At 31.0% G+C, this 16,205-nt stretch overlaps 2 protein-coding genes across 6 annotated transcripts in view; one reads left to right on the forward strand and one right to left on the reverse strand.

The window, feature by feature from the left end:
• Nucleotides 1-1,654, reverse strand: part of LOC124355299 — a 39,810-nt gene extending 38,156 nt beyond the window's left edge. For 2 of the 3 annotated variants that reach the window (XM_046806376.1, XM_046806375.1), the window contains exon 1: nucleotides 1,339-1,654. In XM_046806376.1, coding sequence (XP_046662332.1) covers nucleotides 1,339-1,402 — 64 coding nt within the window. In that variant the 5' untranslated portion in view covers nucleotides 1,403-1,654. The remainder of the gene's footprint in view (nucleotides 1-1,338) is intronic. The other variant, XM_046806377.1, reaches the window with a different exon arrangement.
• Nucleotides 1,655-4,031: 2,377 nt separating this feature from the next.
• Nucleotides 4,032-16,205, forward strand: part of LOC124355300 (RING finger and CHY zinc finger domain-containing protein 1) — a 34,988-nt gene continuing 22,814 nt past the window's right edge. For all 3 annotated transcript variants that reach the window (XR_006921752.1, XR_006921753.1, XM_046806379.1), the window contains exons 1-2: nucleotides 4,032-4,137; nucleotides 15,563-15,724. Coding sequence is in view for 1 of the 3 variants with exons in the window: in XM_046806379.1 (XP_046662335.1) it covers nucleotides 4,069-4,137; nucleotides 15,563-15,724 (231 nt within the window). In the remaining 2 variants the exon portion in view is untranslated. The remainder of the gene's footprint in view (nucleotides 4,138-15,562; nucleotides 15,725-16,205) is intronic.

The following is a 16,205-nucleotide window of genomic DNA, read 5'->3' on the forward strand; positions in this document are numbered from 1 at the left end:
TTATGGAATTTATTTTACTACTGCTGTATAGTTTACTTCATTCTGAGTAATAAAATATGCAATATAACATGTATAGAAGTAAAACTGTATTAGTAAAACTTTTATTAGCAAACTCTTACATATACACCCTATTTTCACAATTTATGCGCATCGCTGCTTTTTGTTATATAGTGTTATTATAGTTTCATAAATTTGTATAATGCTTATGTGTTTCTGAAACTAGAATAAATTTGACACACAATGGTACTCTCACTTTTATAGTTTTCTTACTATAACTTGGTTTGCTAGGTATGGTCTCCCCCAAATAAAAAAAAAAAAAATGTAAATTTTGAATTTCATGGAAAAAAAAATTTTAGTAAACATTTTTTTAAGGCCAAATTTAAATACTAATATTATTATATGTTTAATTCTGAACACAAAAATATATTCTTCTATATATATTACTTTTAATTTATATTTTTAATAAATTTTTAAAAAAAACCCTTGCACGAGGCTCGAAAACATGCCGCCACTACAGGAAAAAATGACTGCCAGTTGGAGGGTTAATCAACATGGACTTATAATGATCTACTCCATGCTTACCCTAAACACCTATTTGTAGTTTGGTTTTTTGTGGAACTAGTTGTACAAGCAGTTGTATCCCCATAACCCTTGTCATGTCTTGTCACAGGGCTTTTTAAGCCCCTCCAAAGTAAGATTGGAAAATTTCTGTTGGGTTTTCCGAAAATAGACAAATTGTAACACATGTTAAAAAATTTGGTAAAATCTGACAATTTACACAAAAGGGGGTCATGAAACCTCCCTTAAGAGGGGGAGTCTGGGCATAAAATGTACATAATATATTTAGGCCTACTATTGGTCATAGATAAACGTGTGAAATAAAAAAAAAAATAAATAAAAAATGGATCATGGGGAAATGGACTGAACCCCATAGCCTGGGGGAAACTGTTTGGAGTGGGGTCATAATTATCTTCAAAGGGAGAGGAAGAACACACCTGCAGAATTTACAAAACTGGAACATTGGAAATATGCTAATCCACCAGAGCCCGAGTATCACCACTCCTGAGCATTACCAAGATTCCTTGGGGTTAGTTAATATTGTACATTCTTGAATGTAATTGTGGGAACAAGATCTTATGAAAACACACACACACACACACACACACAGTGTAAAAACACAGTAGTGAAAAAAAAAACATAACATGCCTGTAAACACAAAGCTAAAACAGCCTTGATTTTCACTCTAGCATTCTGAGATAAAAGAGCGGAAATTAAGTTAGCAGGAGATGGTAATAATCAGTTCTAAGCTACAGTGATAAAATGAAAACATTTTCTTACCGTAAGCGACATGACATCCAAAAATGGCAATAAATACCAAGGAAAACACGCTTAGTTTTGTCATTTTTCTTGAATTTGTGTTTAGGTTACCTAAGGAATAGAAAAATTAATAACCACAGATTTTTAAAACACAAACAGATTACGAACTGTGAAGGATTGAACAAACTGGCTCAACGCACAAATCCAACAACCGCCAATACACAACTCTCTTATCCAATCACTTCGAACTGCCCAACAACACAATCACAAGCTACTGAGTGAACCGAACCAACCGGCATCCACCAAACTGACTCACTTACTAGTCACTGGTCAGACACTAAATTGAGTTGGGGGCGTTGGGGCCGCGCGGGAACGTGACAGATATTGAGATCAAGGAGTTCACTCCGCGAATACAGAAATGAGAGACATGTCAGGAGCAAAATGATGTTACTTCATATTGATGTATTTACTTTACTTGCTAACCTTACGATACAACTTGCTCTCTGATATTTTATTTTTACAATACATGTATATTAAAATTACAAATACAAACAAAATCCCATAAATGTAATTAATTTGGAGTAGAAATTGAAAAACATTACATTTAACAATACGTTAATAAAGGAGTCTACAAATATAACTACCTATGACAGTAAATTGTAAATTTTTTAAGAAACCGTTTATTGCTTGACACAACACTTAATTAAACATTCATACTTTTCATAAACAAAGAATTTCTAGCTTTGAAGTAACCTACTCGGCTTACATTTAGCCAACACCTGATATAAGAGGTACACTATTTTCAGAGGTAAGCATAACACTGACATCTTTTTACAAATATCCAATAAAATTGAAATAGCCAACACTATTCAGCATCTCAATATTGTTTAACCACTTAAATTTACCTATTACACGGAAATAACTAGTCGTAAATATATAAATTGGGCTGCGAACTTTTAAATATAGTATTACAATAGCACATTTTCCAAAACAAAGTATTTTAGGACTGAACTATATGGTTTACACTTCAGCAATACATGGGCTGAACAGTTAAAGATATGGATGAGAACTGAACAATTTAGAAATAGATAGGCCTAAAATCATTGTATGAATATGTATTTAAAATAGATATTTATTTACTAAACGTACCTCCTATTTCCTGCCATGAGATTGCTTTTATCATTGAGTGCAAATTCGCTTCGCGTATTTGCTTTTTTTGTGCTGAGAGGTTCGAAAATAAAACAAAACCATATTGTTTTTAAAACAAAACTAACAGTTATACAAACAGTATTATCTACAAACGACAAGCAGAAGCTGGTATACGAACAAACATCTCGACGCCGTTGCCGTTTTCCTCATTGCACTGGCCAAAACTGTCTTGTGCTCTCTCAACCTGTATTTTTGTGTTTTACCAAAACAAGACGTGACACTTGTGCGCCTTATCTTGAACTGTGGATCTGTGATTTGGGTACCTTATCAGATTGGACATTGCTGTTCACTTGATATTGTACAGAGACGCTTTCTTCGTTTGATGGGTGTTAGGAGTGGTCTTAATTACTCTGATGTCGACGTCCATGAAGTTGCTAATCAGCATAGTATCAACTCCTTCTCTTCCAGAAGCATTGCCTTGGATCTGATTTTCCTATTCAAGGTTGTTGATGGCTTACTTGACTGCCCCGAGCTCCTTCAGTTGATCGACATCCATATTCCACACAGATACAGACTTTTAGCAGACATCACCGTCACACTGCGTATGCCTACCACAGCACAGGCCCTCGTATTATGCGCTTGGGAAATGCCTCTCAGCTGGAGTTCCTTGGAATGCCCCTCCAGACCTTCAGGAGGCAAGCCCTCTCGCTTGCATCCGAGTCTGATCAATTTACTTTCTAAGTCGTTGTATTATATTATTGCTTATAGTGTTGTATACCTTATCTTCTATATTTTGTTATTGTTCTTAGATTCGCTTACCTAATATAGTCTATTAATGTTATTTATTATCACGAGCTTACTTGTTGCTTTATGTTTATGCACGTTGACGTTGTTTCATTGTTGCTGTTATGTTTGCTATTGCTGATAATATTGTTATTATTATTATCATTTATATGATTTTCCTAGTATTACCGTTATTTATTGAACCACTGTTTTAGTATACTAAGTTTGCTTATTGATTTGGGCTATTGTTGCACATGTTGGTTGGCGTGCTTGCAACATGTTATTGTATTGTTCCTTATTGATGCTTTTGTATTGTTTCTATAATTTATATTACCATCTTAACACCCTTATCTGTAAAATGGTGTATAACTGTTAATAAATAAATTTAACAAAAGAAACTGTTACAAGTTATTTTATGCAATGTAACCTACAAACCACAACATAGAATTGCTTTTAGAATCTCTTCAATATTACAGCTTAGAAGTTGTAAAGTCCAAGTGTTTCTAATTAGAAACAGCAATTTTTGTATACCTTAAAAGGGAAAATTCTACAACTTTTATTATTTGAATTTTTTAAAATATAAAACCTATATTGTTTGTGATTAACTACAATATGGGTATGGAGAGGGTAATAATTTTTGACTCTTTAGATCTTCTAAAATGTAAAAAAAGAATTTTATTTATCTTTCTATTTACTCTGGTCCTGTCTTCTTTGTACTAAGTTGTCGTTGTTGGCCTGTAACTAGCTTGAGCTGGTACTCTATGTAAATTCAGATCAGACAGGCTTAGAAACAGATCACTATTCAGACGAAAAGTCAAAATGGCAGAAGCAGAAAGTTCGGATATGGAGGGTGGCTGTAAACACTACAAAAGAAGAACAAAATTTGTGGTAATTAAATATTTATTTATGATACTCTAATTATTGTTTGATTCAGAAGTAGTTTTATTTAGCAGCAGTCATCGTAATTCATTGTAGAAAATATTTTTGACAACGTTTAACTTTGGTTGGTTGAAGTAAATTATTATTTAGATAGTTGGATTCTTTATCCAAATAATATTTCTGTACTAAAGAAATCTGTACTGATATTATTTGTATTTAAAATTTTTAATTACAAATAAATCTAAGTGTAAGTTCTTTTTACTATTGAAAAAAAGAGAAATACATTTTGCTCAGGTTAACCCTCTAGTTGCAAGGACTAGAGTTAGGTATTTTGTTAGTCAATAATTATCTGGTCTAAAAACCTACTTTAATTAATAGTCATTGAGGTATTCAGATTTTTCAAGTTAATAGTTTGTGAGATTTTTGTTGTTCAGAATATATTGTTTTATTTTTCTTTCTTTACCTGAGGCATGTGGGGGGATAACAAAAAACAAAAGATAAAATATTTAATTTAGCCATATTAGGCCTAATTTAAATGATCTTAGAACCACTTTTAAAGAGTTCTTAACCCTTTTACTGCCGACGTCCGATATGTCGGACGTCGGCATTTTTGCCGAAAAACGCCAACGTCCGATATGTCGGATGTCTGTTTTTTTTATCGTTACTGGCTACTGTTGTGTTCAAATGCCAAAATATTCTGTATTTTGGTTGTTTAGTAGCAAAGGATAATGAAAGAAGCCATTTGAAGAACTTCGGATTTCTATTTTCGTCGTCTTTGACTAGAATTGACGAACTACCTAGACAGCTGTCAAAACCAGTTGATCGGGTTATGTTACTGAAATCTTCGTTCATTGTTGTTGTTTACAATGTTATCGAAAGTTTTTTGAAGTGTTACTTTTGTTGATCAAGGATAAAATGAGTAAAAGAGTTACATCTAACTCTCCTGTGAGTGAGGGAACAAAAATTAAGTGCAAGACAAACTGAGTGACGATTTCCTTCAGAATTTGTCAGATTCAGATGCCGAAAACGAATCTGATATTATTGTTAGGGCTATTGATGACAATCAAAGTGATGTGGATGACACTGATGACGATCGTGACTGTATCTTACCATCAGATAATGAGGAGTTATTAGATAGTGAGGGGGATGTGGCACAGATAAGTTTACCTTCAATTTCCACTGGTAGGCCTAGAGGAGGCCTACCAGTTTTGGGAAAATCCTCATAATGCAGCTATGTTTCAAGGTAGCACCTTCAAATTTGGTATATGTTCTAAGCAATTGCTCTAGTTTATAATGATATCATGCTCATAATTTTAGTATAATTTTAAAAATAAATTATCAGATGCCAAACACAATTTTTATTTTTTTATTTATTTTTTATTTACATCATTTTTAAAATTAAATAATGTGTTTGTTTCAAATTAAAATGTCTTTTTATTATTTAATAAACAGCATTTAAATACGAGTAAATAAAATAAAAATTCATGCAAATCTAATGAAAAATAAAAAAGATACATCATTTTTTGTAAATGAATGCACAACAGCGATTTTCCTCCTTGGCAATTTTGACTGGTACAATAAAAAAATGGCCGGCAGTAAAAGGGTTAAAATAGTAAAGGCTTAAGTTAACTTATATTAATTTCTAGAAAGAAATTATAATCACTGAAAAACCAAGGTATTGCACCAAATTTATTAAAATGTTTGAATTAGGTTATATCTAAATTATTCCATCGTTCGGGTAGACTTTAATAAGCGCCCTACACTCGTTATTCGGGTACAGTCCAATAAACGGTTTTTTATATCGAAGAATATAATCATTGATACCTAATATTCGCATATCGAATCATAGACTATCAATCGATATAAAAGTAATAACAATCATATGTTTAAATTAAAATGTGAATTTAATGATAACAAATAATAAATGAACATAACCAAAATCAGGGAAACTCATAACTTTAACTAAATGAAACAGAACGAAAACGTTTTTACTAAAGTTGTGTCCACCATTACCTTCTTTTTTTTGCATCTGAAGACGACCATGTTAGCTCCTCTAACAGTTACATTTGTTACCTTTCCACAAATATCACATAATGGATTCTTAGGTACTAACCCAACATCCTGAAGCCATAAAAAACATATTTTATCGTCTTTTAAAGCAATTTCGTGAAGCTTCCTAAGATTGACGGCCATTTTAATACACAATGTTACGTGACATTTAAAATATTACCTTAATTGTATTATTTGAAAGTGTTTACAGCTGTTCATATAGATTATTTAAGTTGTTAAAAATAATTCATCAGTATCGATTGATTATATCGATGGTTATGATTAAGTAATATCGTTTGCCAATTTCGATATAAAAAACCGGGTCCGCTTATTGGACCCTACCCCGTTATTCAATTGCTATTATCAAATGGTTAGATTGTTTTTATCCAAAGGATAATTCGACATTACAATTTATTTAACTTAACATTTCAACTTATTAGTTGTAGTAATTTTAATGTAAATAATAGACAACAAGAAGTAACTAATATTTTGAGACTTTGAAAATGGAGATGAATATGAGGAAAATATGTAAAATATTTCTCACAAGTGACGTGATTTGTTTAAGTGACTTCAACATGTGGGTTTGTCTCCTGGTAACACATGGGGAGAATTCTTTCCTCCATTTCACAAAAGCGGTTACTTATTGATATTGAGCTGGGCAATTTATAAATATTGTAAGGTTTCTTTGATATCTAAGTCTAAGCCATAGTTGGTTTTGTTATGTTATTGTAAAATTTATGTTTTTAAAACTGTACAGTAATGTACGAGATTCTTCTTGTTACATTAATTTATTATAACTTATTGTGTATGATTTTTACATATCGAAGTTGGATAATATATTGAATTGTTCGATAATAGCAATCGAATGAGTATAGGTCACTGCTTTTAAAGTCTTCCTCATCAATGTAGGGTTCAAGGAGGAATCAGAATTTCTTGGTCGCAGATAATATCAAACTAAGGAGATAGGTATAGGAGACAAAAATAAGAGGTTTATCAAAATTCAAATAAAAAAGGGCAGGGAATTTGAGTACAGAGCTAGGTCTACCAACTGTTTTTGAGGGTAATTTAAGAAATGTTGTGGTGCCTTTCCTGTTTCCATCATTTTGGCCACAGTTCCCACTTCTAAGGTGAAGTTTATTAATAATTTTTCCTTTGTTATTTCAGTCTTGCTGGCCATTGTGCAACTCCTTTGGGCATCTTAGTATTGATTTATTCTTTCATCTACTGATTGGTTACATTTTAGACTTTAAAGTAGATTACTATTATTGTGTTAGAATGGACAGAAAAATCTTTTTCTTTTACATCATAATGGGAATTAAAATTCTTCATGTACTGAAGTTGTTCTTCATGTACTTGAAAGTGTGTTGACCATTGACCTCCTTCTACTTAGGATAATATGGTTAGGTGAGTTTGGGTACTTTAGTATTATCTGGAGGCCACTATTTTTGGAACAGTTTTTCTTACCAGAGACCTAAAACAATTGCAATATTAGTAAGATTAGACTTTATTTGATTTACTGTGAAAATTGCATGTCATTATGATGATAGGTTCTCGTTTTCTGCCTCCCAAAAGGAAGCAATGTCAATGAGAAGTAGGTCAGTCTTTCCTTTTAGTAAGCATAAAACAAGAACCGATTGTTATAAGAACATGCAGTTTTCAAATTGTCAAATACAGTCTGGTCTTTCTAATAATGTGGTTTTTATAGGTTCTTGTTAACACTGTTTAAAAACAGTGGCCTCCGGATATTCCAAAGTACCTGAATTTTTAATATTTTCATCTCTCAAGCATTAGACCTAATGAATAGCCTTTTGAAATTTTATATTTTATTGGTTGGTAGTATCTCCAGGAACGTTTTTTATTTGTTGCTGTCAGCATGGTGCAGCAGTGCAGGTGCTGCCCCGTGTTAATGACCGGAGGCAGTACTGTGAGTCCAGGGTTGAACCACTACAAGGTATCTTTTTCAGGTTTCCCAAAATTCAGTTGTTTTCTGTTGTTTTTAATTTACATTTTAAGCGTTTTCCTTTTGAAACAAAAACCAATAATGTGCAGTGTTGGCTAAAGTAAATATTTACCAACAAAAGTGTACATTTTGATCAAAGCTTTATTTTGAGAGAGACATATAGTTGATTTAATCCGAGTTTACTGCTACTGTTATGAAGTTCTTTGGACCAAAATCTAATCACAAAATTTTAGTCATAATTTGTTTATTCAACATTTCAGCCTATTTTGTTATTTACAATTTTCAGAGGGTTGTGTACATTTATGAGGATATTTTTATATAAATACTAAGATGTAAAATTCAAATCTTCACATTATCAACCATGTTGTTTGATTATTTTCAATAGATAATTTGATATCAGTGAGATTAATGGCCAACGTAGCCAATGAAAAGTATTAAAAGTTATTTACGTGTTTGATAGTGGATTACGTGAGCAGATAAAATATTAGGATATTGATCTGTTCCTTTGTAATTGGTCATTGCGTTTTTTCAGAGTGAGTATGAATTTGTTGCGGTTAGTTTAGAGTTTGTGGTTTATGCGTTTGATTAGTAGCATTGTGTATTTTGTTTTGTAATTACTGTATGTTTTGATGTAAAAACAAATCATAAAGCAGTGTATAATTTACGATATTTACAATTTATTTATTTGTGTGATAATATTGATATTTGGATGTTTTATTTCTTTTATTGTTTTATTGTTTGTTGTATTGCTGCTAAATAAATGTATACAAGTTTGACAAACTATTGTTGACATTAGTTTATTGTATAAGTTGTGTTACCGTACTTTGTGCTTTATCTGATTTTTTGTATTAATAACAATGAGTTATTAGAAACATTGCAGACAATGAAAACCGCCTCTTGCTGGCTTAGATAAGAGTATTAGCTTAAAATTTCTCTATAGTAGGCTAGGTGGTGCTGTTGATCAAGCAGTAGTTCTTTTATAAAATGTTTTTTTGTGTTTGTTTTTGTTTGAAAAATACAGTATTATAATGAATTTCGCGTATAATCTCATGGCGTTCTATATGATGTAGCTGAAAAATCTTAAAAAATAATATGTGTACATAAAATTTTAACTGAAACTTAAAAATGTATAAAAAAGTTTAAGAAATGTACTATCACACATTAAAAATATACTGTATTTTATTTTTACCAGAAAATAATACGAATATTCTTAATTTCATTGCAAATAAATTATGAAAATTTGTCTAGTGGTTATTGAACAAAATGTTTTTTCTGAAAAGCTGGCAAATATGAAAAATCAAGGAATTTAAGGAGGTAACAACAAAGTAGCACTCAAACAGTTAAATACCCATAATTACACCATGGACTATGAAAACTGGGTCTGGATATTGTACTCTACCCTTATTATGAACCAATTTTGATTAATTAGTCCAAACAGACATTTTAAACTATCTGTACCAACTAGAAACACATTTTTTCTAAAGATGACTTTTTTATTGTAAAAGGAATCAACATCTGGAAACTAAATTATACATCCATAAAAGGTGATAGCTAACTGTTAAGTGGGCTTTAAGATGTTGGACTTGTAAAACACTGTACTGTATATAAAAAAGTAGTTATCTGACCAACCCTTTCAAGCACGTTTATGCTACCTGGAAGAGAGATTGTAACGGCTTCACAAAATATGCCACATTCTTTGTTGTATATTTTGAGTTGTTAAGGTTTTATTATATTTTTTAGAATTATATCTTATTGTTCATTAAATTAATATATTTTGTTAATTGATTAGGTTTTTAACCTGTAATTAGTTTCAATATAATAAATATGTATGAATTTACTAAGTGATATAAAAACTGTGACTGCATATTTATTGTATTCTACCCTTTTAATATATATATATATATCGTATGGGGGACAAAGGCAGCTATCCATAAATAAATAAATTAAAAATTACAATTATTAAAAAGTACGTAAGAACAAAGTTCTTGAGTCATAAATTAAAAATAATTAACCCTTTTAATGCTACTTATTGATTAAATTTGATCATAATACACGATTTACGGTAATTGGAAGTGGTCTATAAACTTTAATTTTATAGACATGCAATATTTTGCATATTAAGTAAAATAATTTTGGCCTTAAAAACAATTTTTTATGTTGGTATAGTTTTCCACAATTACTGTATTTAACTTCAATTTTGTTACAATTGAAGTATATTATAAAGTGAACATTGTTAATAACATTTGAGACAATTACAAGTGTCGGATAGAAGAAATAAACTAAAAGTAGTGATGGTGCTTTTCCGCACTTCTGGCGTAAAACTAAAAACATCCTTTGATGTAGTATCTAAAAATCAAGCTCAGATCACGTCAAGCACCTCAACCCACCATCAGGTTGAGTTATAAAAGTGCTAATAAATATCCTTGATTAAGTCATATACAGTTTAACAAATGTTTTAACTAAATTTAATAAATGCGCTTGTAATAATACAAAACAATAATGACAATTGTATTATAAATTCATAGAACTCAGTAAGTCTGATAGTTTCCTAATTGTATTTTATTTACTTACTATGAATGTATGTCATGACAACTAAAACTACACCCAAACATTTACAAATGAAAAACAAATACTACCCAGTTATAAATTAAGTTAAACCCCTTACTATACGAATGTAGCACAAATAACTGGATGTGAATAACAAACAATATTTGATATTTTTTCATAGCAAAAAGAATAAAATGGTCTAAATCCAATTCAAATTACAAAATAAATAAACTATAGTAAGTTTATTACTTAATTTATAAACAAACACTCCAATAATTATTGAATTTTTTTTTTCAATAAGGCCTCAACTCATCACACTCACATAACTGAATTTATGTGGGTCTGATGATATCTCTTGAACACGACAGGCCTCATAAAAATAAAATTCAATAATTGGAGTGTTTTATAAATTAAGTATTACATTCCTATCAGAAAAAGCTGGTAGAATGTATAGTAAGTAATAAAAAAAACAGCCACAGTTAATAGAAATTTAATAAAGGAAGCAATTTAAATTATAATATTTAGATCTCAATAATAATGATTCGTAAAATTAGAAAACAAATCTAGCAACACACAAAGCTTTTCTAACACGATTCTTAAATTAAAAAGGTATTCTAAGTTTTTACTTTGGTTTACTTTCACTAAAAGCTCACAACTCTATTACATCAGAAAGTTAGATAACTGCTGGCCACTGGTAAATGAGGTGTGAAAATACCAGTTTGCCAAGTCCATATAATCGAGTCAGAGCACATGGAAACTGTAGCTGGTAGTCCAACTCTGACGATGGAACATGTGGGAGAAACTTGCCTAGATGGGTACTCTGAAGTTTATCAGATAGAACTGGTCTGGATAATCCACCAATGAGCAGTTCCATAGTAACAATGTAGTCTCAGACTATTTGCTCACAATGTATGCCAAAACTGCTGGACCTTTCACCAGATGTATTAAAACTGACAGCCAAGTTTTATACATTTTAGAGTGTTTTACAAACATTCACATGATCGTTATTAATGTTCTTCACATAAAGAGAGGATAGAACGTAGTACATTAAAGCACATAATATATTATACAGATAGTAATAGTACATTAAAGCACAGAATATATTACACAGATAATAGTATTAGGAAGTAAGTTTATATAAATCTATACATACTTCTTTTGGATTATTTTGATGAAGAAAATTTACCTTCTTAGAAAAAAAAGAAATATGATTGTTTAATGTTACGTTCTTAGATGAAAGTGGGCATTTTTAAGTGGAATTTAAAAATCGGTCTTTATTGTTTAGTATGATTTTATACATTCATGTGTGGAGGTTGGTACTAAAAGTGTTAAGCAAATACAGAGAGCAACAAACAAAAGATTTTGAGCTCTTCTGAAATTACACCTGCATAAAAGATCACAACTGGTAGCAATTAACATTGGACTTAACCAACGGTTTTATTTTTGTTACTAAAATTATATTGTTTTACTGAAATTTTTCTGTTGTATACAGTGACAGGTTTGTAGAGTTTAGATATATGCTGTTTTATACAAAATAAATTGGTTTTCAAATTTTATTTATTTTTGTATATAATTTACTGTTATTTTCACTGTACGTGTCCATTTCATCATGACATAATCGAAGCCAATCGGCTATTTGTGTGTTTGACATTTCCATGGAGCAATAAACACTAGAAATAGAACTATAAAATACTCCAGGACTCATGCAGTAACGAACTCGGTAGCTGTCTGCAAGGTGCAAACACTCGTGGCTGAAAACCAAGGAAGTGCTAACATCCTACTTGCACAATGCACAGTTGTCATAGAATACAACTTCTTGTGTAATATTACAGCAGACAATAGAATAAAACAGGAACAATATAACAAAGCCTAACAATGTGCAAAGCCTAACAATGTAACAAAGCCTAACAATATAACAAATCCTAATACACGTCAGTAGCACACTTTTAAGCTATCACTATGATTGTAATAATATGTCAAAAATCGTTAGGGGTTAAACCTGAAAGTTTTTAATGAAAGAATGACATTGGGAAGGACATTCTCTGTGGTTTAAAAGCAACATAATTTAAATCCTTAAATAATTATCCTAGTTAGAAAAAGGGCCAACAAATCTAAAATTTATATCCAGCAGAGAAAAATAAAAATAAAGGAAACACAAACAAATGCCAAACGCCTAACAATGATATTCACTGTAATGTCAGAAGCATTATTACTGAAAAGGTCGGAGATTGAGATTTCTCTCGAAGAGAAGGCCTCAGACTTTTCCTGTTGGCGACTGTATAACATGGTTAAACTTAATGATAATAAAATGCTAGATAATTTGATGAAGACAACATGAAAATAGGTGCTATTTACAATTGAGAAATGCAGTTTAAAAGAAATACAAATCTTAAAACTGTAACTACTCAGAAATATGTCTGGGAATAAAATATTTGAAGCTGTTATTTAAAATGAATCAGTAACGTTTTGTACTAGTGGAAATCTAATCACAATCACAAATACTAAATTAGTGGGATGAAATTTTTGCAAAGCTCTTTTGAGCCTGAACATGGATGATAAAAGTTTTACTTTTACATGTGAGAAGTCTTGGATTAAGGGAAAGAATTAATTGATATGCCAAGCAGAGCCAGCTGATCACCACGCCAACTGCCTAGAAACAACCGTAAACAAGATCATACAACTAAAATCCCAAATCATTAGATGTATGAAACAGACCAGTCTGTATTAACTGATAGATTGAGTAAGGGAACTCGTCAGAACCATACAATACGATTGAAGTAAATTACATCTCTAATAACTTCATTATTTCTCTTTAATTTCATTTTAGTGTAGTTTGCCTATAAAAATATAAAGGTCAAAGACATCAATAAAATTAACTAGACAAAATCTACACATGTTAAACTCAGAAAATAACATGGTACTACTACCATATAAAAATTGGAAAAATGAAAAAACTCAAAAACAATTAAAGAAAAATAAGATCAAACCTGAGTAGATAAAAAAGAATCACAGGAGCTAGTAATAAACCTTAAAGAGGACCGAAATGTCTATGAATGGATAGGTGACTCAAAGTAGAACACAAAAACATTGAATTTATGGACAATCGAAGATACAAACTTTTGTTGTTATTTAATCACTCTACAGCCTTAATATAACAACCTGAATTTTATGATCCGTAATATGCAGGAACGTTATGGTAAGAAGGTAATGATAGCTGTATAAATGTTTTGAGTTGCTTTTTCTTCCCTCTCTTGCATTTTAACCCTTCTACTGGCCAGTGATTCATTTGGAGTTCCTCTAGATTCACTCTGTAATGGCCAGTGACTCATTTTTAACCATCAAACGAAGCTTTAACCCAGATAAAATGATATCTATTTGTTCCCACTGAACTTAACTATACCAGAAACGTATTGAAATTCCTGATAAACCTCATCACTTGACTTAGGCAACATTTAAAGTAGGTGCATAGTGCACCAGCACCAGCTACAAAGTTGCAAGAAGGGTTAAAAACTTATTATATATTTAAGTATCGTACCAAAGGGAACAGCTTTTTTTATTGAAAAGAGCAGCTCTTTCTAAAAATGTGCATTTTTTGTTATGACTCTATGCCTGGCCTTGGCTCCGATGAAGAAGTGCAACACATTTGTGTGTTGTCACTATCATTATGAGCTGTTGCCTGTGTTGAAAACGCTGATTAAAGAGATACATAGTGTGTTGCACAAAGATTGTATTTGTGCAAATAATGAAAATTACTTGCTGATTTATATTTTTGTGCTTTATTTATTGTAACTATATTTTAAACTAAAGTGTGACAATTATTACTAGAAAATATTAGGTATTATATTGTGTTTTGTTATATATAAAATAGTGTTACTTTGAATTATCCTTTATGCCAGTAAGAACAAACATTTACACCATATATTATATATCAATACAAACCTTACACTGTTTGGAAAAATTATATTGAATTCACATTAAAAATAAAAAAAAAAATACTATCATAAATTCAACTAAATTTGTATGAAACATTTTATGTTATTAAAATTAAACCTCTTTTGTATTTATATCCAGTGATAAAAAAAGAAAAAAGAAAGAAAAAAAAAACGCTACATTTCGAGATCTGAAATCTGATCTCTTTCTCATGTGAATAACTAACTTAACACATAACTACAATCTAGTTTAAAATAAACAATCATACCAGAGCGTTGTGACACGCTTAAGTCAGGAATCACAACAACCATGTGCTGTGTCAATTCATATAGACTATCTCTAAGTCATACATAACATGAACAGTATAAGTTGCTATAAGTCAAGTGAGGAGGTTTATTGGGATTTCAATATCTTTTTGGTACAGTTAATTTCAGTGAGAACAGGTAGATATCATTTTATCTGGTTCAAAGTCTCGTTTAACGGGTTAATAATAAAAAACACTAATTATTATAACTGAAGTACAGAACACAGGTCACAGACCTATCACTAAACGTTGGCAAATGTCCAGAAAAATCCTGTTTCCTTCACAATCAGTCCACCGTCAAAAACAAACTTGAAACAAAGAATTACATTTTTTTTTTACTTCTAATATTTTTTCCAGTTTGATATTAAAATTCTACATACTTTGGTAAATAAGTGTAAATTTACACAAAGCATGTAAGTTTTATAGCAGTTTAGAAAATCCCTTGCAAATGGACCCAAACGGCCTTGTCAATAAAAGGTCCTTATTAAATTAAATTTAAATAATCTAAAGGACATAGCATTCAAGGTTCATAGCATTTGGGTTTTTTTCAATGGTATGACATTCTTACAATTTTAACTTAGTGTTAAAATAGTACCTGATGTTAGGAAAACTGAGTAAAATATGACAAAGTGATATTGTTCCAGACGCCATGCTGCCAGAAAGTGTACACTTGCCGATTCTGCCATGATGAGAATGAGAGCCACCCATTGAACCGGAAAGATGTGACAGAACTCGTTTGTGGCAACTGCTGTACTCGGCAGAAAGTTCAGGCAGAATGTGAGAAATGTTCATTACGCTTTGGAAAGGTAATTTGATTTTTCTTCAAAACTGAAACTTCTGTCATCTTTACGTTTTACCTCTCGTATAGTAGGGCCATTTCTAATTATATGTTTTCACCTGAAAGTAGATCATGATCTAAAAACACTGTGCCAAGAATCCAAGGTTTCCTCTTGCACAAGTGTTTTATTTTTAAACGATCACCAAGTGAATTAAACAGACAGCTTTCAGTCAAAGTAACGGTTCTTTAATCCCACTCAGCCAAAACAAAACTAAAACCAGTTTAATAATTTGGTGACTTTCTTTTAAATAAAAGAATTAATACATTTTCAGTCAATATTTTTGTTTTAAAATTTATTTTCTTTACAGTCAGTTTTATTTGTCTTCAGTTGTAATTAATAAGCACAAAATTAACTAAAGAAGTTACTTGCTGAATATAAAAAAGCACATTTTTATTTTCCTTTTCAAGTATTTTACAATTGTTTCTCAGTAATATTTTATTTTACTCAG

Source organism: Homalodisca vitripennis, chromosome 2 (genome assembly GCF_021130785.1).
Source record: "Homalodisca vitripennis isolate AUS2020 chromosome 2, UT_GWSS_2.1, whole genome shotgun sequence".
In the NCBI taxonomy this organism is placed as follows: domain Eukaryota; kingdom Metazoa; phylum Arthropoda; class Insecta; order Hemiptera; family Cicadellidae; genus Homalodisca; species Homalodisca vitripennis.